Genomic DNA, 26,050 nt, shown 5'->3' on the forward strand with positions numbered 1-26,050 from the left:
AACGATAGCAAAATGAATATGCTATTATGTGGTTTTCTTGTAACTTATGTCATTTTAATGTACATAAATAAATATAGAATAGTAATAACATAATGTGTCGTAAATTATCATTTCAAGATAAAAAAAAATAATACATAAATTAGTTACCATCTATGAGGTTTGTATGCCTCTTGTAGGCTGTTTAGGCCTCAAATAAAAGACGAAAATAAGTAACTCTCTGCACCATTCGCAAAAAATTCCCGCGAGGATAACTCAACCATAAAATTAAGAAACATTGTGACAATAAGTAATTAATAACTTCAATGCGTTAATTTTCTATCTTACAAGTATACGTAAGAAGAAAAGTTTCTTCAAGACTGTTAAGAAATGATAGTAAATCGAACACAAGACAAATACATTAATTTTCGGATTTCCGACATGTAAAACTTTCTTGCATAGAAAACTATCCAATCGGAACAGTGGATATAGCTATTGTTTTATGAAAACTATATTGTGGGAGTGGACAAATAACTAATTAATAACCAAATCAGGAGATGGAAAAATTGTTCCGTTAGCTTTGCAGGACGGACTTGTCATCCATTCGTGACCTCCATTGAAAAGGTGTTTCGACTTCCGAATGTTGACTCACAGTCTGTGACGGGCCGAAGGGTAACTTCTGTAGATATATAGATAAAATTCACTTGTTTTATTCCCCAAGCCTAAAACTGATCGAACTGATCTACTACTACATCTTACAACGTGTTTAAAACAACAGAATTTTTTTGTTTTAATATTTTATTGAATATAGTAATATACAACTTATATATATACAACAATGCTGAATTTCATACGAAACTTCTTGCTTAGGAATGGATTATTTTTATTTATTTCAACAATTAACTTTGTGTATCTTGCACCTATATATACATCTTATACAGCAATGAACAATTCTGATGGACAGACAAATTTAGTTTTGTCACGTGAAAACCATACGAACATTTCTACAATTCTGTATCCAAAGGATATCCATCTTTTAAAGGTAAGAACACCTCTTTTGTTGGTCCTTACGTGATAGTTAAAAAAAGTGCGCCTTCGTTGATGCTTACTTTTGATGATTTTTTTTTAAATTCTGAACATTTGCCAAAAGCATTGATGCATATGCAATTTGTATATTTTTTTTATTGAAATTATTAATGTGATAAATAATGATATGCAGTACTCATCATTTAACACATTAATTATTTCAATGAACAAAAATATATGTTTTATCAAATGGCATACTTGATGTATGTATTTTGAAAGTTAAGAGTTCAATGCAATGCTGTCATTTCCGTATAATTGATCAAATAACAGTTTGAATCAATAACTTAGTTATTATAGACAAATTACAAACTGTATGCATTCGGTTGTAATAAGGGAACGAGCAATGCGAAAACAGTACAAAGAACATGACTGGTTCAATTCAATTTGTATCTATTGCACGGGTACATTCTACCAATTGCTGAAGGTAAGAAGAAAATCAGATAACAAAATTATTTTAATGTGGAAAAAGAACACGAAAGAATTAACACACGAAAAAGTTTGTGCGTTCGTGTGAAGAGACATAAACAGAGAGAAAAAGAGAGCGAGCGAGAGGTGACAGAAAAACAATATACCGGGTAGATTAAACAAAATATTTAATGAATAATTCACGCATATACATTAATGGGAATTAAGAATGCATATTCCATTTGAAATAAAAAGAAGTAATATTAAATTTCATCGACTTTAGAAAAACAAAGGTTTTCCGTTTTATTGGTGCTACATCTATTTGGTATAAACATTATAACAAATAAGATCCAATGTTAAAAGATAGGCTAATGTCGAGGGGCCAAAAAAAAAAAGAGCCGGTTCTTTTGCATTTACCCTTTCTATACAAATAGCTTCTACTTAATGCAATTAATTTTCAAGTATATTCAGTTCTGTTTACAGGGCTGATATGTATAAAACTGCTTACATTAAGATATCCAATCATTATTCTATTTTATCGTAGGACATGTAGAAAGGGTCTTCCGTTCGGAACAAATCTGAACCTTCGTAGCTTTATGCATACATGTCCAGATCACTACGTGCAGTTCGTATTTTCAGGCACTTTTATCTTCAGATTAACCTATCCAAACGATTGTTCAAATGCCCGTTAGAGCGTTATTTTGCTTGGTATCTTCAGTAAATAAATTACAGAAAATAGTCTAAACTTTTCTTTGGAAGACATACATGTAACCAAATGTAAAATCTAGTTGTGAATATCTTTGATCAGTCAACAAGCTTTCAATTGCATTTTTAAATTCTATGTATTCAAGCGACAACATTACCATGATTGTGGAAAATATAAATCAAAAATAGAGAACGCAAGACCAACGCTTTTTATTTAAAACTATTTGTAACTAAACAATTCTGATATGATATTAACAGATATCTAAATTAAACCAAAATATAGTCTTTTCTAATGCTTGCATCTAAAATCCCTAGGCTTTTTTTAACAGATATCTAAATTAAACCAAAATATAGTCTTTTCTAATGCTTGCATCTAAAATTCTTTTTCTTTTTTTCTTAATCTGCAATTGAATGTTAATAAAATTGCATTGGTTTAATATTATTTTGCACATTCGAAATAGAAAATTCCATCTATGGTGTCATTATAACATTATGTAGAATTGTTTTGTTTTTCATCAAAATTTGTTTATACATTTATTTACATTTTTCTGTCAAGATATGGACACGCCAGCATTCAATGTGACCGAATATTGTGTTGGAATTTGTTTAATTTGCAGTAATGTAGTTAAACCAAATATACAAACAAAACTTGTACGAGTAATAATAACTATTGGAAAATATTTACACTTTTAACTAAAACAAAAGTTCTTTCTGAAATTCAACACTATTTGAAATCGATAATTGCTAAAATATAAGATTCGATTTAAAATACATGATAACCAAATTATAAAACTAAAGTTATGTCAAACTGAATTAAAACGGCAAACTGAACGTCTAAACAAAGCTCTTGCTAAAACTCAACATCATTTAGAGTTGTTTAATTTCAAAAATATAAGATTCGATTCAAAATGTACATGTATGATTACCCAAATATATGTAAAACTAAAATTACTGAAGGTAAAGGAGAACCGACACGACTCCATCTCGACACTTAATGAATAATTTTTGACGAACTTGATTTTGGACATATATTTGGTTGAAAATTACGTCGAACTGGTCATTTATTCGTGTAACCTTTAGTATGTCAAGATGCTAAATTTACACGTATGTTATCAACACATTTGATCACGTTATCAAAGCGCCATTAACTTTACAAGATTGACAATAAAGATAACTTCTGATAAATATCAGGGTTTACAATTTTTTTTTGTCATAGAAAAGTGTGATTGAGATTAAAAAGAAATAGAAAACCCAACATCATACTAAAATAAAAAACATCTACCTAAAATTTATTATTTTTAACTACACTGATTCATCTGAAAGTAAAGACAGTCTTGACACACTTAGTAAATAAATACACAGCAATAAATGAATATAAAAGAAATGCAAGCTGTTTGGGGAACGATATTTTCGCAGTTAATACAGCATTTGATTTTTGGGAATGTTTTTCTTTTTCTCTCCTTAATATACAGAAAAACATCAACTGGTAGATGACCACTTTCTTTGGTGGTGACGTAGGGATAGAGGTTAGTCTTAAGTCAAAATTAAAATAACTTTTAACACATCGGGCAATTGAAGAAAATGTACGATATAGTCGCATTGTAAGTTTCAACATTGCTAACGTAACAAATAACACTGTTTTGCATTTCTGCTGCCTAAGAATTTCCACCCCACCTAAAATCCAGTGAGATCTAGCCGAAAATATACGTCTTTTAATATTTAACTAATGTTTTAATTTGCCATATTATTATCATCTTTCTTCAGCTCTTGCAACAATTTTTTTGGTGATCTGTGGGTAGCCTGTTGCAAACCAAAATGTCTGGCCCTATCCAATATACCCTATGTTGCAGTGGCAGTCCAAATTTCCCGGAAAGCCTCTAATACAAGACCTATCCATTGTATCTAATGTCAATTTATTATCGTCCTAAACATGCATGAAATAATTGCAACTAGACTTTGAGCAACCAACAACCAATCAACCAACCTTTCTTCAGATACTATACAGTGAAAGCTGACTAAACCGAATCCTACATAAACAGAAAACCTGTCTAAACCAAACATGTTCTTAAGCACCGTCTTATCAAATTGCATACGTTCCGAACCTGATAAAACCGAACAAAATCTTAAGTCCTTAAGAAGTTCGGTTTAAACAGGTTTCACTGTATTATGAATTTCTGATATTTCCAAGCGTTTCTTGGATGGTTTAAAAATTTAGTGATCGAATCGTCCACGCAAAAGCGTTATATTAGAAATTTTTATTTTATAATGTGACGGTTATGGTTTTTAGATAACACACGTAGAATCTTTTGAACCGCAATTTATTCAACTTTTGAATTGACATTTTGATATTGAATATCTTGATTTATTGTTATTTTATGTTCACTTGTTTTGAACTTTTGTTAATTTGTTTCAATGTTATCAAAATATGCTTTTATACTTACGTTTTGATATATGGTTTCAAATTTAGATCAGTGCTTGAAAACTTCAAGTGAGTCCACATTCTGATTTCTGATCCTGGCGTTACATTGTATCCCTCTACAAACTCTTCGGTTGCCTGATTGATCGATATTTGCTAAACGTCCAGTGGAAAATATTTCATGCATATTTAGTTCGTATTTCTAGCTTCACGAGTAATTATATAACTAGAGCAACTGCAATTATAGGGTTTGTCCCCCATTAAAAGACGGGCTCATATTTTCTCTGTTAGTGTGTTCATACTTGCCGACTTACTTCTATGTAGTAAAATTGTGTTTTGGAGTTGTTTGGTTTCATTACCTAAACTAAAGTTTACGGGAAATAAATATAAAATTAACTTATGGCGCATTACATATATTATTATATATAATTATATATATCCTTTTACTTATCTTTAAAGGAAATACAAACACTAGTATATTTCAATTCACAAATTTGTTTAATGAATGGATTTTATTTTCATGACATAATGTACCATTACAATATTTTCATAAAGTTTATAAATAAAACAAAGTAAAAATAATTTAAAATTTCCCTTTTTATTATATATACAATACAAAACGTCAATGATAAGGAAGTACGTGAATGATTATGACGTCATCAGCCGGGATATTGAAATCCCGAAATATCTCGTTATAATCTGGACAAGTTGCATCTTTGCACTTAAGAAAAAAAAGTCCCTTACCATCAGGGAAGTTAATCTTTGACAAATAGGTGTACTTTTTAGTATAATTACAACCTTAGAACAATTGAAAATTATGTAAATGGTGTGTTCATGTTCCTTCAATAGGGAAGCAATTATTTAAATGTGCACTGTTATGAATCCAGTAAATACGTTGTATCATATATCTCAGCTGGTATGTTGTTATTTTTTTAATTCTAACTAATTGCACTATTGCCGAATGTTATTTTTTCATCGTCTTATGTTGTTCTTTCTTTAAACCATTCATTGTTTTGGTTTGATATTTATCGAGATTTTTTTAAAATTTCAAGTATTATTATATTGCACTTTTTGCCACATGTCATTTTTTCATCGTCTTATGTTTTCCTTTCTTTAAACCATTCATTGTTTTGGTTTGATATTTATCGAGATTTTTTTCAATTTAATGTACAAATATATTAACTAGTTGCACTAACGCTACATGTTAGTTTTTCTTCATCTTATTTTTTTTCCCTTAAAACCATTCATTGTTTGGGTTTTTGGTATTTATCGGCTTTGTATTAACATTTAATTTCATGTTCGTTTAATAAAAAAAGATGAATGTGGTTGGGTTTTTTTTTTTTGCAAGTAACCTACATGAATTTATTTTATCAAACAAAGCAAAAATATGTTTAGGCAGATTGTCAGGCTTGTCCATTTGGCTTTGTGAACCTTGGGATATATATTTGTTTTTAAATATATTTATTATTGGTGAGCTCGTGCTGGTAAACTCTTCTCTAGTGCGAGGAGAGGTTTGTTTGAATCCTGAAAGGCTTGCAAATTGCAAGTTCTGGTCGTGATATGTATGATATTTGCCATTGGACATTAAAGCCTTATTTAGTTTAATAGTCGGCTTTTCTCCTATTACTTGCACCTTTCCGAGTTAAGTTAAGTTTGTGTACACTTTGCTTTTATTTGCAGTCTCTCCTTTGTTTAGTATTGAGGTTGCATACAAGAAACCTTGCACTCATTGCGCAAACGCCGATGTTTATTGATTTACATTTGACCTATGTTTATTTTCGGTCCACCGTGTACTTTTTTACATAATACAATTTATCAACTTTTCTAATTTTACTTGTCCATTTCTGTCGTTCAGTTTGAGTACCCTTTGCTTAAAATGTGGTCTTTTTTTAGTAAAGCATGAGATTTCATACAAGAAACCTTGAACTGATTGCGCAAACGCCTTCGTGTATTACTTTACATTTGATGTATACAACAGCGTTTCCGCATTGATTTATTTTATTGTTTGACATTTATTATAATTATTAATTATTTCATAATTACACTAATTGTTTTAATTAACCTATCACTTAATTAATGACTTTTCCTTCTGTGTCAACTTCTTACTGACAAGACATCAGAGAATCACTAAACAACATCAAAGTCTATAGCCATTTTGTTTGATATTTTGACAGGAGTTGTAAATAAGCGTTGGCCATCTTGGAAAGACGGAAGTCAATTTAAATTATTTCCCTTTCATGCTAATTTATACAAGAGGAAAACAAACTTGTCCTTTTGTATCAGTTGCAAACAGATACAATTTCCAATAATCGACAGTATACAATACTATCATGAATAAAATATTACAGAAAATGATGTAACGGATATATTCATGTTCCACATTCAAATTGCATGGATTGATTGATACTACTATTTTTTTTATCTCCTTTCAAGTAAATTTTGACTTTAACAGTTCGATTTCTAAATTCTCGAATAGAGTAATTGATTGGTCGATCGATTGATTATATTGATTGATTGATTGATTGATTGATTGATAGGTTTTAACGTCACTGTCAGTTCAATAGGATGAAACGTGCATGGTGACCATTTGTTTTGTTATTTCTGGAGAAAACAGGAGAACCCAGAGCCTGGGAACCGCATCTACCATGCGAAGGGACCGACCGAGTGGGGTTCATACTCACATCTTAAGTGAACGGGCTATAACTAGATCATTGTATGAATATGTGCACGTACTAAAATTTAAAAGTACTTGAATGTTGTTTTTTTGGAACAATCATATTTTTATTAACGGATATCCAGGTGTTACTGACCGCTAGAATTACTAATTAGGCATCAATATTCGACAGGTGCATGCAGTTCTTTGATTTCAAAATGGTCACTTATGTTTTAACCCACATCAAACAAAATGCATAACTTTGTTTATTTTTTTTTGGCATAATGTACTTCCCAAGTTAAGAGATTATATGCATTTTTAACTATGATATAAAAATATAAGTAGCACTTTTAATACAATAATATTCGATCCCGACCACAACTGTCAAACTTACTGACAGTTTTGACAATACAATTCCTCATTTACTGCTGTACGAAAGACCTAATTTGCATAAATTTTATGAATGAAAAATACGCATTTGGTTTACATCTGTGGAAAGCCATGAGAAGGAAATCCTAACCTTATATTAATTAGATCAATCAATAAAATAATTAATGGACATTTATAGTACACGACGAACACGAGGTTCATTGGAATATAGCTTGGAATTATGAATATGTTTTTTATAGTTTCATGTATATATTTTTCTCGAACGTTTACATGATAATAGCCGGATGTGTTTAGTTGTTTACATCCGTGTCCTTGGGTCTGTTGTGGGGTTATATCATTGGTATTCTTACCACATTTTCATTGTTTATCGATATCTGTCTCATTTGTATTCTTACCTTTTTTCATTGTTTGTCGATAGTTGTCTAATTGGAAATCATACATGTACCACATCTTCTTTGTTTGTCAATTCTGTAGTTATCTCATTGGCATTCTTACCACATATTCATTATTTGTCGGTTGTTATCTCATTGGCATTCGTACCACATTTTCATTGTGTGTCGATAGTTCTGTTATTAGAAATCATACCAGATTGATTTTTTTTGATAGTTTTGTCAGTCTAAATCATACCACGTCTTCTTTGTTTGTGAATAGTTGTCTCATTGGCATTCTTACCATTTTGTCATTGTTTGTCGATAATTGTCTCATTGTAAATCATACCAGGTCGTCTTTGTTTGTGGATAGTTGTCTCATTGGTATTCTTATTTTTTTCACTGTTTGTCGATAGTTGTCTCATTTGAAATCATACAAAAGTACGGAGATTTTGTATGGTTGTCATTGAGACACCTAATTCTAAAGACCGAATGGCAGTGTACCTGTACAACCCATTGGTGTTGTTTCAATGCATTATCCCAAAATAATTTGTACAAAGCTATATCCAGGCGCGGATTCAGGGGATGGGTTGGGGGGTTCCTAACCCAAGAGGGTTCCAACTACATGTCCCATTCAAATGCATTGATCGTCCAAAAAAGGGGGTTCCAACCGGCCCCGGAACCCCCTTTTTTTGGACGATCAATGCATTTGAATGGGACATGTAGTTGGAACCCTCCTGGGTTAGGAACCCCCTTTTTAAAATGATTGGATCCGCCCCTGTATATCTCAGTCACTATGACCATGAAATAAAAGATTTACTTGAATAAACCAGGAAGCAGGTACAATCTAATGCTTAGCCAGGTACAAATATAAATATTCATATATGACAAAAAACAGTACATAATTTTGGGCGATTTACAAGAATAAATAAATATAATATTTTTCAATATTTTCCGTCTTTGAACAAATGAAGATTGATATCATTGGGTGGGCGGTGCATTCACTACAATTTGATATTCCTCTTACATTTACTTATTTGATTTCACAACCATGCTTATAAATCAATTTTGCAGGAACGTCTTTACATAATTTATGTCCCCCTAATTTGCTCCAGTTCTTTGTAGGGTTTATGTTGATACATGTTTAGTTTTCAGTTGTGTCTGCCTTTAAATCCGATGCATTTGTTTGCACCTAAGTTAGGAATCAGATGTTCGGTAGTTGTCGTTTGTTGATGTTGTTCATTTTTACATCTACTTATACTAATTGTGATTTTCCCCCTTAACTTTAGAATATGTATTGCAAAAAAGTATCTACTTTATTTCAGACTTATCTTGAAGGCTAGATCCGATTTGCTGATATCCCAGACTTGACATAAAAGTAATATTATCAATGGTATACATTTACCTCAGACATCAAGCCATCATCCGGATTCTAAGTTCTAAGTTGATGATGGTTTAGTGTAAACATGACCACTAAACAAGACCACAATGAAGTTGTATTATTTTTCATTCAGAACTATAAATACGTATGCAGTATACAAAACTGCGTCAATTAATACATGTAGCACATTTGAAGAGAAAAAAAGGATGTACAGTTTCTATCTATAAACGTATTACGAAAGCAACCATGTAAAAAAAAAACCAAACCAAACACGTCTGACATTTGTAAATAGCAGTTATATAAACCTTGATTAATTACAACTTATGTCGAAATCTATAAAAGGGAATTTTTAAAAAACCCTTAATATGTAGTATTCATTGTTGTTAAGTACAAGTGCGTTTCCTTTAAAGTACGTGACACCGACTTTTAGCAATCCGTGCACAAATTGGCAAACGTCATTCAATCGGCAGACTTCGGATCTTTTCGGCAAAGCTCGGAAAGAGTATACACCGGTATAACAGGTACATTTAGATAATATGATAATGCCCATGTATGCAATGAATTAATATCGACATCTTTAAGGGGGTTTCAAGATACATTACACTAAGCATCAACCCTTTTTATAAACACCAGTCTAAAGAAAGTACGAAGCTTTTCAACATTCAAAATAAAAAAAAATAAAAATGTTCGAAACTTGTCTTACGTCTTATGTGCCTTGGATAAGAAAAAGCATCTCTAATAAGGTTAATAATATACGAGCAATAAATTGTTATGACAGGAAAAAGATAGCAGCAATAAATTAGGTCATTTCTCGGTTTGACTACCTACGGTTCATATAATGTAGGGTTAACCTCTTTAATCAACAAAACAGATGCAGTTACTTTTTTTTATACAAGCACTAGTCTTGTTGACCTTTCTTTGCATTGACCATAATCAAGAACTCTTGCTTTATATACAATTAATAAAATTCATATTTTTGTATTTCAAAATTATGTTCAATGAATGCAAAAGTAATTGCTCGCGGTTTTCAATTGCAACGTTACATTGAAAAACGTTAGAAGAGAATAATGATTGATAACGGTTTGGTCAGATACTTTTTGGGAGAGCTCGTTAACTTTTTTTTTATGTACTCCAAGTTTTACCAACTTTTGAAGTCTTCTGTTTTACAATCAACGTTCAGTGATGCAATCATTGATTTACATAAGTAGTTCACCCCTACTGGCTGTTTTATAGTGTATTGATGCATTCCGAGTTCGCTCGATGAAGATATCTATGAGGCCCCTCATGGGGGGGGGGTCCTAGTAATCACATAATCACCATTTTTTTGCCAATATAATCACATAATCATTAAATATTTGCTTATCTTTAGTAATCAAATAATCATAAACTAAAAATACAGTCCTAGGTAATCAAATAATCATGAAATATTTGGCTTAATAATCAAATAATCATTAAAAAAACGGCCAAGTAATCACATAATCAAAAACCCCATGAGGGCCCTCATCTATCTAGGACTTTTGTTGATTTCCCTTGACCTGTCATGACCTACAAATGGTCTGTGACGTCAAGTCTTCTCAGCTTGTCTGCGTAGAAGTTTAGAAAGTAAATCGGCCCTTTTCACAAAAAAAATCTTAAGTGTGAAATTAATCTTACGATATTTAGTTGAATTGTTAAGGAATATAAGATTTTTTGTAAAAGGGCTACAGACTTGTCCCATTTTCATGCCACCTATTGAGATTTGTTTGACGGGGGTTTAATTTAAAGTTATTTGATATGAAATCAAAATTATGAAAACATAAAAATGGTTATGAGTATTTGTTTTTGTTAGAGACATTCGCACAATCATGTAAAAGTCTAACTCTTATATCTATGGACAGCAAATGTTAAACTGTATGGAAAATTCAATAACCATGTATTTTTCAAATTCAATATAGTTGACATGTATTTGTCGAAAAATTGACGGAGAAATTAACGGATAGCTTTACGGGGGAAATTCAATACATGTATATAGCCTAAGACAAGTCCAAAGGTTACATTCATTGAAGCTGCTTTAAAAATCCAGAGGAGTTATACAAATTAAAATCCAAAGGAGATATAAATTAAAACCAAGAAGAGCTACAAAAAATCTACAAGAGTTGTAAAGAGAAAGTGCAGAGGAGTTACAAAGAAAATCTACAGGAGTTACGAACTATAACACACAAGTTTAAAACGTGAGAAACGATCTTTTTCATAAAAAAACAACTACTCGACCTTTGATATAAATGTCAATAAGGCATTAATTATATAAATAACTAATCATTACATCACGAGCAAAGTGCTTTAGTAGGTTAAATGCATTGATTTATATTGTCAAACAACCATGTTTTTTTTTGCAATTTATAATTTTTTACGCAATAAAATATGTAAAGTTGTTATGTTTGGCACACATTCTTAATGATGTATTATATGGTTAATTTTAAATAGTTTTTTTTTCTTTATCTAGGGAGAAAGTGTTTTGATAGAATAAAATAAGGACATGCGATTCTGCCTTTGTAATTAAACTTACAAAATAATTAGGGAAATGAACATATTTTGACAGCTCCTTATGGTTTGACAACTAAACGTACAAAAAATCATGATTTTTTGTGCTAATGGTTAAACATTATTATATTATTATTCAAATTAATTGCATTAATTCTCCAGACACAAACTAAAGTAACGGCTTGCTCCTGAAGGAGGTACAATTATGAAAGCCATGATTAGGCTCCTTAAATCGCAGACAAACACAAATAAAAGTCTGAATGTATTTGGGAATATGTCAAAGAGACAACAACGTAATTTGGTCATAATTATGCTTACTCGTAGACGCCATCTTCGAAAAAAGAAAACGTCTCATGCAAACGTAAATTGATATTAATGTTCAATTAAAATGCACTCTTTCATTCATTTGTTCTTAAAACAATATGTGTGGTCTTATATTTTCCATTATAAATTAATGATATATCTACTTTTTCTTACTTTAGAAACATTTTTTCTTTTATATATGTAAACCACTCGTTAATTAAATTATGGTGTGTTTTACGACTTACTGTAATAGGAAACCTATATTCGGGACAACGAATGTCATTGATTCATAAGAAGAACAGATTTTGGTGTTTGTTCAATTTTTACATTAATTAAGCCGTTAGTTTTCTCGTTTGTATTGTTTTACATTGTCATTTCGGGGCCTTTTATAGCTGACTATGCAGGTTGTCTTTGCTCATTGTTGAAGGCCGTACGGTGACCTATTTTGGTCTCTTGTGGAGACTTGTCTCATTGGCAATCATACCACATCTTCTTTTTTTTTTATCTACGCATTTACCCTATTATTCATGGTACTGGTCAAGCCTCGATAGTTTATTTATATCAACTGTACAATCAAACTTGAAAAAAATGCATCTGCCAGCCTTGCATTTTAAAATAGCAATATACCAGTAATTTCGTGCGTCCGATTCGCACATCTAAATGTATCCTAATCAGCAACGCGTAAACACTAACATTTGAAAGATAAAGACGTGCAAGATCAAACACGTGAAAACTGATAGCTATCATGACACAAATAAAAATGAACAAAAATGTAAAAAGCAATATATATATCTATCTCTATGGATATACATTGACAGAAATACCATAACAAGCAGATAATAATAATAATAATAAATGCTCATACTTTGTGTAAATATATAGTGGTATATATGTTGCAGGTATTAACAACACAATAATTATGAAAAGTTATATATCAGTCTAACTATCCTTGACCTAATAGCGGTAATATCCGGAGTCCACAAGAAAAAACACGGTGATATCAATTTCCGGAGTAACAAAATTGATAATTACCAGTAGAAGTGTGTGACATTTTACAACACATATAAATGTAACATGTCAATCTGTCGTACGACTAACGAGGACATGATATATATGTAGACTAATTAAATCATAATATATTAGTAGTACTGAGACACTTTAAGAATGACATAGGTAAACTAAACAGGAAGAGCAAAAATATAGGGGATTTCATTTTAAACAGTCTGTAAATACAGCCACACAAGCAGAATTGTTACTTATATAGGTATATACATTTATGTATGACAGTCCAAAATGTTTCCTGTACTCTTTTAATGATATTGAAAAACATTGTCAGGGGCATATCCATGTATTTTCCAAAGGGGGTTCCCAATCCAAGATACAAAAAGGAAAAAAGGGGTGGGTGACATAGCATTGATCGTAAAAAAAAGAGGGGTTTCAACCCCCGGACTCCCCTCCCCTTTTGCATCCGCCGCTGATTATTGATCTTGAATTTTTTTTATAGGAACCAATAGGAGAGGTGGGTAGGAGGGGTCCTGATCCCGAAATCCTGTCTTAAAAACACGTAATCCCGAGGTCCTGAATTTTAAATTTAAATCCCCACATCCCGAAATTCGATAAAAGAATTCCCAGATCCCGAAAGGGTCAATCACGAATTCCCGAGCTTAAAAACACCCGATCCCGAAGTCCCGATAACGGTCCTATCCCCCTCATAGGATGAGCTACATGTATAATGTAGAAGACTTCAGTTTCAAATAATAAAATGTGATATCTCCCTCTTTCTCGATTATCGACCACACACATTTCACTCTAATTTGTCGGACGCTAGACGTCTTTCAAGGGGAGGGGTAATATATTATGCTATATTCTATATCTTGAAAAATGGCCGCCACGAAATATAAAAAAACGTGTTAAAAGTGTTAAAAACCAAACAATCAATCAATTGTATACATATTATTAATTCTGAACTTTTCAGCGTGAAACTTTGACTATATATTATAGTGATAAATTGAAATAAACACATATTAGGAGGGAAATGTTATTGCTTTTGACCAAATTGTCAATTCATATCAGGAGGAAAATGAATATCATTGCTTTTGATCAAATTGACAATTTTAGGAGGGGCGTAAAGGGGGAAGGTGTATCTGCACCGAAGAACGCGAAATAAAATTTCCATTTCACGATGAACGAACAATTAAAAATTTCTTGCACGTTGATCTTTTTACCAATTTCAATTTTACGGCTGCACGTGATATAAAAATGGCAAAACATGTTGCATGAAAATAACCCTTTACCACCCTCTTAACAAAAATAAAAAGCAAAGAAGATAGGCAATATAAATTAAGACATCAAAGTCAATCGATATAGACTTTAAAGACAGTCAAAACATGTATACATGTTTTTAAATATTGTCTTTATTGATGTTTACAATAAAATTAGACTGTTATCTTTACTCAAGGAATGCATGGCCAAAAGGTAGACGAAGGATAGACATAACTGGATTATACATGTATCAGCCAAGGCCGTGTTACATTATATATATTTAAAAAATTATTTTACAATAAATCACAGTATACTTGTACTAAATAACGTGAAGGTATAAAAACAAGATGTGGTATGATTGCCAATGAGACAACTATCCACAAAAGACCAAAATGAAAAAGACATTAACAACTATAGGTCACCGTACGGCCTTCAACAATTAACAAAGCCCATAACGCATAGTCAGCTGTAAAAGGCCCCGATAAGACAATGTAAAACAATTCAAACGAGAAAACTAACGGCCTTATGTAAAAAAAAATGAACGAAAAACAAATATGTAACACATAAACAAACGACAATCACTGAATTACAGGCTCCTGACTTGGGACAGGCACATACATAAATAATGTTGCAGGGTTAAACATGTTAGCGGGATCCCAACCCTCCCTCTAACCTGGGACAGTGGTATAATAGTATTTTGACTCAAAATCTTTAAATTGGTATCGCACATCAAATGTTTTCTAACTGGTTTATTCGGCAAAATGTGTTTTTACTTGGCATACCATCTATGTCGCAGAGGCATTTATTTGCCTGTTTTGGATGTATAAAAACTTGGACACGCCGTTTAAACTTAATTTATCGATTACGACTTTCACTTCGCAGCTTCTTATCTTTCCTTAGAGGAAAAACCCGATTGTTTAGTCCCATGGCCAATTTGTAACGCCAAAGTCACATTGTCAAGTTGTACTGAAGTGACATGGTCAAGTTGTACTGAAGACACATGGTCAAGTTGTACACTAATGTAACATGGTCAAGTTGTACTCAAGTCACATGGTCATGTCGTACTCAAGTTGTTCTTAAATCACATTGTCAAAATTCAATAAAACAACGATGTAAATTAAATGCAAATGTTTTCAATCTTTAATTGATATTTTGACAGACAAAATTTTGAAGAGGTTAAATCAGAATTAGCCTGAAAACGGAAAACAATAATCACGTGTTCAATGTTTAATTACCACACTTAATAATTTTATTTCTTTTTTAAATGTCAGTAGAACAATGATTGTATCTTGTATGTTTAAGATGGCAAATCTTTTACTATAATATGTTAAGATTCCGCATACATTATATTTTAATGAAGTAGATATCTTAAATAATATATTTTGAGAAATGAGAATATTAACCTAGTAACTTTGTGTTTCAATGCATGTACTTGAAAGGTTAATTGCGTTTGCACTGAAATAATGACTTTATATAATGTTGTATTTTTTTCTTCAATGATATTTCCTTTTTGGTTAATTTTATAATATTGCTGTCAATCATAAGAATTATTTGGTTTTTCCAGTGTTTATATTTACCTTTAGTTTTCAAAGTGCAAAAGAAAGTCTTATCATGGCAGCCATGAAAGAGGATCTGGTTGGGGGTCATTTATTTCTATTTGAGATCTTTAATGTTTTAAGTCATTTTTCTGTATTCTTTATATGTTTTGCCCACTATTCTCTATGTTCTGTACTTTAGCACCCTATTCTCTATGTTCTTTATTTTAGCACCCTATTCTCTATGTTCTGTACTTTAGCACCCTATTCTCTATGTTCTGTACTTTAGCACCCTATTCTCTATGTTCTGTACTTTAGCACCCTATTCTCTATGTTCTGTACTTTAGCACCCTATTCTCTATGTTCTGTACTTTAGCACACTATTCTCTATGTTCTGTACTTTAGCACACTATTCTCTATGTTCTTTATTTTAGCACCCTATTCTCTATGTTCTGTACTTTAGCACCCTATTCTCTAATATGTTCTTTATTTTAGCACCCTATTATTCTGTATTCGTTATTTTTGTACCCATTTTTCTCTATTCTTTATATGTTTGTCCTTTATTCTCCATTTGTGGCTTACTATTCTGCATTTCTTTATTTTTGTTAACCCTAATTTAATCTATTCTTCATATATTTTTGCCAATTATTCTGCACTTGTTGCCTATTATTCTTTTTTTTAAACTCAATTTTTCTCTTTTCTTTATATTAATTCTCCTTTATTCTGCAATGTTTACCTTTTTACCCTATTTTTCTATATTCTTTATAGGTTTTAAATAAAATTGAGAATGGAAAATTTGCCCATTTATCGGCTCTGTTTGTCTAATAATCTCTATTCGGTAAACCCCAACCAGAACCCCATAAAAAACGACTGTTATAAATAAAGAAGACGAATAAAAAAACAAATAAGATGTATGCTTTGCTTGCATACAACACGTGTTTTTGCTTTGACCTTCATCAGACACGTTCCAGACCAAAAGTAGGAAAAACCAAAGTTTTTGAACGTTTTTAGATCAAAATTTAAAGGGTACACAAGTAAAGTACATATAAATTTAACGTTCGTAGCGATTTTCTGAATTTAACCACTTGACAAGCTCATCAAACCATTTGAGGGCCAATGATGTCTAAATACCAGAATACACGTGGTCCCACATGATCAAAAGTGGCCCCAAAAAATATAGCAAAATAAATCCAGGGTCAAATCTGCCTATGATTTCGAAACTTTGTTTGTTGATGATTCTTAATTTATCAACAAGGAATTTACTCGGTATGATATCTTTATTGATTGTTATTTCCTGGGCGTCCAGTGGCGCATTCTGCAAGAAAATTCATGAAAAGAAATAATTTATAAAAATTCACCAAATAGTTACGTTTTGCATATTTACCATTGAAAGAACGAAATTTTTTAGGAAATAAAATTCTAAAATTATTAAAAAACATGTTGATATGAAGGACAATTTTTCACGCGATTTGATTATATGAACTTAAAGACTCATGTATGCCTGACTGATAAAAAGAAACTTGACCATATTTAGAATTTCAGATTTTCTATATTGAGAAACAATGTCTTCATTAGCTAATTTCCTGTTGATATTTGACCGACACCATTTCATATATATAACCAATTTGACACGATGATCAAAAGATGAAGTTTATGATTGATAAAATAAATTATACACCATATATGTATTTCATCCGAACCTCTGTATCATAATAAAATGACGTCACAATGAGTGTTCGTCATCATCTCTGCTATGTCTAACATGTATAGTGTAAAAGTCTTATTGATGTTGACCGTATTATACTATAAGAAGGAACAAAAAATATGATTAAAAAGACGTGTGTTGTATACACCAATGGAAGAGTAACATTAAAAAAGGCAATATCACAATAGTACACACTTTTATAAGTTTCTTTGTTCATTGTATTAAAAGTGCTTGCCCAATATAATTACATTTTTATGGGTTTTCCAATTGTAAAACACAATCCCACAAAATCAACAAAGGCATGTTAAATGAGATCCTTAAAATAGTTTGTTAAATACCGCGCGCATAAACCATTCAATTTACACCTTTGAATTATTCGAACTACTTTTGTAAACGCCTAGAGTCATTACAATGTTACTGCGATGTCCAGGTGACAAACCTGTTATCTCTGTTATAAGTGTAATGGAAAGAGATAGTATCAAGCAATTTGTATACTTAAGCCTAGGAATGTAAAGGAGTCTGGTCTTTTATAATTTTGTCCTGAACATGCATGACATATTTGCCACTGGACTTTATTAAAACATCAATCAATCAGTCATCCTTTTTCTTTTTTACCATTGGATATAAAAAAATAAGATGAGGTATGATTGCCAATGATACAACTCTCCACAAGAGACCAAAATGACACACAAATTAACAACTATAGGTCATCGTACGGCATTCAACAATGAGCAAAGCCCATACCGCATTTTGTTAAAGATGATTCTATAATAGTAAAGCATAATATAATTACCATTAATTGCTATGAATAAATGGAGATGTTCGACTGACCCATGAATGAGACTGTAACCCACTAAAACAACAATCTTGATGAAAAAGGTATATATAATATGGCCTTCAACAATGGATATAACACTTCATCGCGAGTTCAAAGCACTTTTATGGATTCTCTTTGATCTGGAATGCTCAAACTTATACATTTGAAAGCCAGTGATGCGTAAGTACGCTGCAACGTAGGAAGGCTCCGAGCTATATGATAAAAAAGGACACAAATAGACAAATATTGATACAAAAATGTATACAAAATACGGCTAAAACAAAAGTAAATTAAGATAAAGACTTCCTAGTGCGTCCGAATGCCTTATCTGCATGGAACGCTCAAACATACACATTTGAAAGCCAGGGATGCATAAGTACGCTGCAACGTAGGGATCTATATGACCAAAAAGGGACATAAATAGACAAATTAATTTACGGTTTAACTTTGAAAGGTGTCAATTATACATTGATAATTTAATTTTGGATGTAACGCGTCTTCTGATTGGGTGACGTTATTCTGTTATCAGCTACGCGCGTTATTCAGTGTGCACCAAATTTTTTATGTTATTTCTTCATAGACAAAAGAAATATTACAGTCATTCCTTAAATAATTTTGATAATAGAACCGATAACATCATGTTTTTATAATATGTTTCATTTTGAAGGATTATTTCGTAAATTTACACATCTGTTAAAAAGTAAGCCTGAAAACATGTACATCTACTGCTATAGTATAATTACGAAACAAGAATATTCGGAAAAAAAATCAATCAAAGTCTGCTGATATAAATATAGACATTTTACAAAATATTATGAAATATAAAATAATATGTCCTTTAAAGTATTGTAAATTTAACTTTGCTTCGGAGCTATTCTGGTTATGACTTGTTCAGAAGTGTCTAGTATTTAAACGAGCGTTTATATAAAAAGTTTTATATCAAAACTTCCAGGTTAAGGAAAACCATTTCTGCAGACAGGAAAATGGTGTGTTAATATTACATCATTTACATATGAGTACATGTATAATGTAGTATAATACTTTACATCAGTTTTGTTTTTTGGACATTGATCTTTGGATAACCAATTGACAAATTGTCCTTTCTGTCACGCCCCTAGTATTAATTAATAGTAAAAAATGCAAAGAACTACCATAAAGAACCATTCGAACTGAATTATTAGTATTTTCTAGTATTTTTTAATGATGGTTATATCTTTGCTGTCACAACAGTTGTTCTAACGCCTAACCATACGCCCAAATTAGTATGCAGAACCATTCGAACTATTTTCTAGTATTTCTTTTTGATGGTTTAATCTTTGCTGTCACAACAATTGTTCCAACGCCTCAGCATACGTCCAAATTAATATTTATTTTAAGGTCACTTGTTGGTTCCAGATATCCAGGCGATAAGAGGTCATACGCACTGACGACTTTTGTAAATTTGTACTGGCTGATTGGTTGTTTCTTACAAATATTTTGATGTTGTGCTGTTCAGTTTGGTCGAAAGGAATCATAAACATTGTTTGCTCACAAATAAATTAGAGATAATTTTCAATATTGCAATGAATGAAAAGTCAGTTACAAGGTCATTTTATGATAATAATCTTTATGGTCAATATAAACAAATTAAGACATGTTTGAGATTATAATGATCGTCATGACTTTGATTAATGTATCGTGTATTAGGCAAAGTCCAAATAGTTGAAAAATGACAGTTTCCAAATTAGTCGAAACAAGGTTTAGGTCTTTATTTGTTTCTTTATTTTTCTTTTTAGTGTTTTTATTAACATTTTCTTGAATTTTCCATGCAATTTCCTGCATTTGGTGCATTTAATTTCATTGTAAGAAAGGTAATTTTGTATATAATGGATGATTTAACATCTTTGTAATAAAAACGACTGATTATCATGAAATCACTTGTTTTAATGATTTATAAAAGATAAAGTGGTGTACCTTGAACTTCGTTTCCAAGAGTTTAAAAAAAAGATGTTGCCCTAAGCAGGTAAAATCAGGTCATTGGAATATTTATCTGTTGCAAACAGTTTTGTAAGTTTACGTGCACAATTGATTTATATCTAGATTTTTCCTTATTTTTTTACCATAATTTATGATGTATAAAAAATGAGAAGTTAATAAGGGCTTAATAGAATAAATAATTATAAGTGCCGCCCACTTTTTTGATTTTCGAACTCTTGTTTATGTTTTATAAAAGATAAAGTGGTTTACATTCATTTCCAAGAGTGAATAATGTTGCCTTAAGCATATAAAAATCAGGTCATTGGAATATTGGAAAGGCCTATTTAATAGTCTTATTTATCTATTGAGGGTGTGAGATCTTTAGATGACAAGATTTATAGATATTTGTGGTGTTAGATCTATTATCTGATCTGTCTTATTTGACACGTAGATAGAGTGGGGGAGTGCATAGATTTAGTGTATGTGATGACAGATTGGGAGGATTTATCATCTTAAAACAGAAGTTAAATGGGAGATTAATGAAAATATGACACTTTGATATTGATGTTCTTTTTATAAATGTTTCGCTCGAGAGAGTGATCGCGACTAGTATCATCATTTAACTAAATAGCGAAATACATGTAGGAAATGACAAGTGGTTCATTGCCATGATTTGGCTTTACTTGTTGTCCTTTTTAGGTAATAGTTCTTCATCTTTTTAATAAGCTTTGGATTTTCAAAAAGTTTGGTCTCGAGCACCACTGAAGAGACATAGACTATAGAAATGCGCATCTGATGCAAACAAATGAAACATGATAGTCCAATGACTGTTCCTTGACCTCAAATGTGTTCTTTTGTATTGAGCATGTCTTTGATTTGTATTCAATTGTTTCTTCAAACTGTCATGGTAGATAGATGTGGGAGTGCATAGATTTAGTGTATGTGATGACAGATTGGGAGGATTTATTATCTTAAAACAGAAGTTAAATGGGAGATTATTAAATGAAAATATGACATTTTGATATTGATGTTTTTTTTTTTATTTATAAATTTGTTAACAAATGTCGCGCGAGATAGTGATAGCGACTTATATCATCATTAGATAAAGGTAACCGTAGTATACCGCTGTTATAAGTCATCAATCGATGAAGAGAAAACAAATCCGGGTTACAAACTTAAACCACGGGAAACTCATCAACTATAAGAGGAACACAACGCAATAACAGAACGTTGAAGTGCAACAAACAACAAACCAAACAATATTAAACTTAATAGCGAAATACATGTAGGAATGAAAAGATTTTGCCTTTGTCCTAGTGTGTTGATATGTAAAAAGAAGTGTGGTATGATTGCCAATGAGACAACTCTCCACAAGAGACCAAAATGACACAGAAATTAACAACTATAGGTCATCGTATGGCCTTGTCTGTGATTTGTATTCAACTGTGTGTTTCTTCAAATTATGAATGGGAAGATTGTTATTCATATACATAAATTACATGTTCTCTATAGTGTTATTGATTTTTCATTACGACATATTTTCTCCATTTATTTTTTTTATCATTTATAGTTCAGAAATAATTGATGCAAGCTATACTGTATTGTAGTTTTAACATAGGTAGGCATTATATTCATGATTATATTTACCCCAGCGATAGTGAGGGCTAAAATAACACGAATATAGTGCCTACCCATGTTAAAACTGCAATAAAGTATAGCTTGCATCAATTATTTCGATTCTGATTAGGACAATTAAGGTTATTTCTATGTCCGATGTGTATAAGAGTAGGCCGTTTGAGTAGGCTCTTCCATGAACCTCCCTTTTATGTTTGTAAACAAGCCAACTACTGGCAATGTGATTTTTCAGAGGGAGGAGTTTGAACAGCCAACATGAACGGTTGTCGTATCTAGGTCAAATATGTCAATTTCGAATTGCAACACATGCCAGCCATAATAAATGAATTAGTAACAACATGTGCACCATTTAAACGTTTGGGTGTGTTTTAAGTTAATGAAATATATTAAATGCATTTCAATTTGATAAAATTCATTATTCTGCAGTAGTCAATATACGCATGCGCAAACAAATTGCATTGGATTTAGAGCATGGGTTTATTTACAAAGCGAAAAAAGCACGTCATATTAAAATATAAAGTGAAATCTCACAAATGCTGAACTCTGAGAAAACGGAAAGTCCCTAATCAAATGGCAAATTAAAACGATCAAACAAATCAAATGAATGAATAACAAATGTCATATCCTTGACTTGGTACGGGCATTTTCTTATGTAGAAAATGGTGGATTAGACCTGGTTTTATAGCTACATGTAGCTAAAATTCTCACTTGTATGACAGTCGCATCAATTTCCATTATATTGAGCACTATGCGTGAACAAAACAAACAGCCATTGGTTTTCCCGTTTGAATAGTACTTTTACACTAGTAATTTTGGGGCCCTTAATAACTTGTTGTTCGGTGTGAGCCAAGGCTCTGTGTTGAAGGCCGTACATTGACCTATAATGGTTTACTTTTATAAATTGTTATTTGGATGGAGAGTTGTCTCATTGGCACTTACACATCTTCCTATATCTATATAATAGGTAAAAATGTTAAAAATACAGCAGTCAACATTGTGTCACTAAAAAAAAACAAATATGTAACCCATAAGTACAAAATGGCAATAGACCAAGCATAATTATAAGCAAAAATTTAAGACAAGAATACACAAATTTACCATAGTACAGTATACTCTAACTCTTCCCTTGGATCAAAAGAAGGTGCTTTAAATAGATAAAACTGGAATTTATACCACTTTCATCTTTTCTTTAAATTTGTTGAATTATTGCAAAATGTACCATCTTTTTTGAGCATCTAAAATGCTTAAAAAATGACTTCAATCTTCAATTTTGACAGATTTTTTGCCATTTAATATTCTTAGTAAGTACGACATTTCAAACATAAACTGTTTCTGGTACATTTGTAATACACCTGTGACACGTCTTGTAATATTGTATCAAAATCGTCTTTTAAAGTAATGTTTTCTTATAATATATATTCGTCCTTTTTTCGTCGACCCTTTGAAGGAAAAAACATCCATTGGAAAGTCTTGAAATAGATTAAAATATAAAATATTTTTTTAATAATTAACTTTTGCATGTGACACTGTCTACATTAAACTAATGCCATTTTTTAAATATTTTTTATTATAGGTGTCGCCATTGAATATAACAGATGGACTAACAATACAAGAAAAAATAGTTGTAGTAAATTATTTATCTGCTATAGAGCAGAAAGAAGAGAAGGAGCATCATTTAATTGTAAGTATATGAAAAGTTAGAAAAAAGTAAAATCACAAAAACACTGTACTCCGAGTAAAATTCAAAACGGAAAGTCCCTAATCAAATGACAAAATAAAAAGACAAAACACATCAAACGAATGGACAACAACTGTCATATTCCTGACTTTGTACAGGCATTTTCAAATGTAGAAAATGGTGGATTGAACTTTGTTTTATAGCGCTAAACCTCTCCCTTGTACGACAGTCGCATCAAATTTAATAATATTGATAATGATGCATGAACAAAACAAACAGACATAACAGGTAAACATGTCAAAAATAAAAGGTTATCAGTCTAATTCGGTCTAATATAGTATATTGTTTCTTGTGCACTTGCAAAGTACCAAAAAGCAAAAATAAAACACCCCACAAAAAAAAAAAAAAAAAAAAAAAAAAAAAAAACAACAAAAAAACCCAGCAAAAACGATGACATCGATAATGTTGAAAAAGTTCTTCGTCTAATTTTAAAGTAAAATAGCAAAAATATCGAACTCTAAGGAAAATATAAAACGGAAAGTGCTTCACAAAAAATGGCTAAATCAAAAGCTCAAACACATCAAACGCATTGCAAACGACTTTCAGGATCCGTGGTACCGGCATTTTCTTCTTGTAGAAAATGGTGTGTTAAACCTGCTTTTCATAAGTTAACTTGAAAATTTGAATTGTAGCTAGATTTTTTTTATTGTTTATATGTGATGTACGAATTGAGAAGTTATTGAGGGTTTGAAAAGATAAATTATGATTGGGGACGCCCACTTCTTTTAATATTTGACTTCTCAAACAGTTTGGCTTGATATTGCACAATATATCAGTTAACCACATGCAAAACAAACCGCACATGGGGATCTTTATGACTGTGGTATGCTTTAATGATTTGCTCGTCATAACGATGTAGGATATAATTTTACGGGATGATTCTAATCTTTAATAAAAGCATGAGCGCTTTTGTGCGTAAAATGCAGAGGCAGGTAACTGGGAAAACAACAGAAGAAGCATTCTTTATCTCTATACCTAGGGCAATTTGTATCTTTATACAGAGGTTTTAAAAATGCATTATTGCATGCGTAATTAAGTATTTGTCAATACTTAAGAACCCGGAAATACAATATTTACACAACACAATAATAATTCTCTTTGAAGGTGATGCATCATATTTTGAAACCCACAACAAAGCATTTTTGTATACGCAACTCCTATTATTTTAGTAAATATTTGAATTACTAATTTGATTGATATAAACTGTAAAACAATTTCTAGGATCTTCCGTTTGACGTGCTCGCTTCTCCGGAAGTTATTCTATCCTTTCAATGTTTCCTTTATACATTTTATCTGGTGACGACAGGTCCCATGTTTGCCCTTTAGAATGTTGAATAAATATAAAAACATAAATATAAAAAAAATGTTACAACTTTATTCTTCTTTTAGACGAAATCCACAACAGATAATACAGTTCCATATGTTTTTGAAGAAGATATAATATTGACTCCAAAACAAGCTCAAATTATTTATGAAAGTAGAAATCCTCGACAAAAACGAAAGTTAAATACAGATTTACATCGACATTGGCAGCTACCGATACAGTATGCATTTGACGGATCTCACAGTAAGTAACAGCTAACAGTACAGTTTGTATTCATTTGGTAGCAAGAGTAACAACTAGCTGTACAGTAGGAATTCAATTGATATCAAGATTAACAGCTACCCGCATAGTATGAATTGAATTGAATTGAAGTTACAGCTAACTGTACAGTATGTATTCAATTGATATCAAAAGTAACAGCTAACTGTACAGTACGAATTCAATTGATATCAAAAGTAATAGCGAATAATACAGCGTGCATTCAATTGATATCAAAATTAACACCTTACTGTCAATATGCATTTAATTGATTTCACAAGTAACAGTAAGATATACAGCGTACATGTAATGGATCTCTTAGTAAATACACCCTATCTGTATACTAGAATGCATGTGATTTATTGTGATTTTAAACGTATACAGTATATGCAATTAAGGTGGTACCCAACACCTTGACTAAAATTTATTTGGCTCGTTTATTTTCATAAAATTTTGACAAAATATTTACTTTGACCCTTTAACAAAAATATAAAAATTTCAAAAAATTTCAAACCGTTTTATCAGAAAAATTACACTGGTTATATAGCAGTTTGACAAACAGTAATTTTGATCATTGAGAAGCTTAAAATTCCTTTTACAACACAACGTAATTAAAA

At 31.4% G+C, this 26,050-nt stretch overlaps 1 protein-coding gene across 1 annotated transcript in view; it reads left to right on the forward strand.

The window, feature by feature from the left end:
- The first annotated feature begins 559 nt into the window (after nucleotides 1-559).
- Nucleotides 560-26,050, forward strand: part of LOC139498115 (zinc metalloproteinase dpy-31-like) — a 42,893-nt gene continuing 17,402 nt past the window's right edge. The window contains exons 1-3 of the mRNA XM_071286452.1: nucleotides 560-1,018; nucleotides 23,687-23,794; nucleotides 25,241-25,418. Of these exons, the coding sequence (XP_071142553.1) occupies nucleotides 815-1,018; nucleotides 23,687-23,794; nucleotides 25,241-25,418 (490 nt within the window). The 5' untranslated portion in view covers nucleotides 560-814. The remainder of the gene's footprint in view (nucleotides 1,019-23,686; nucleotides 23,795-25,240; nucleotides 25,419-26,050) is intronic.

This window comes from Mytilus edulis, chromosome 12, assembly GCF_963676685.1.
Source record: "Mytilus edulis chromosome 12, xbMytEdul2.2, whole genome shotgun sequence".
Classification (NCBI taxonomy): domain Eukaryota; kingdom Metazoa; phylum Mollusca; class Bivalvia; order Mytilida; family Mytilidae; genus Mytilus; species Mytilus edulis.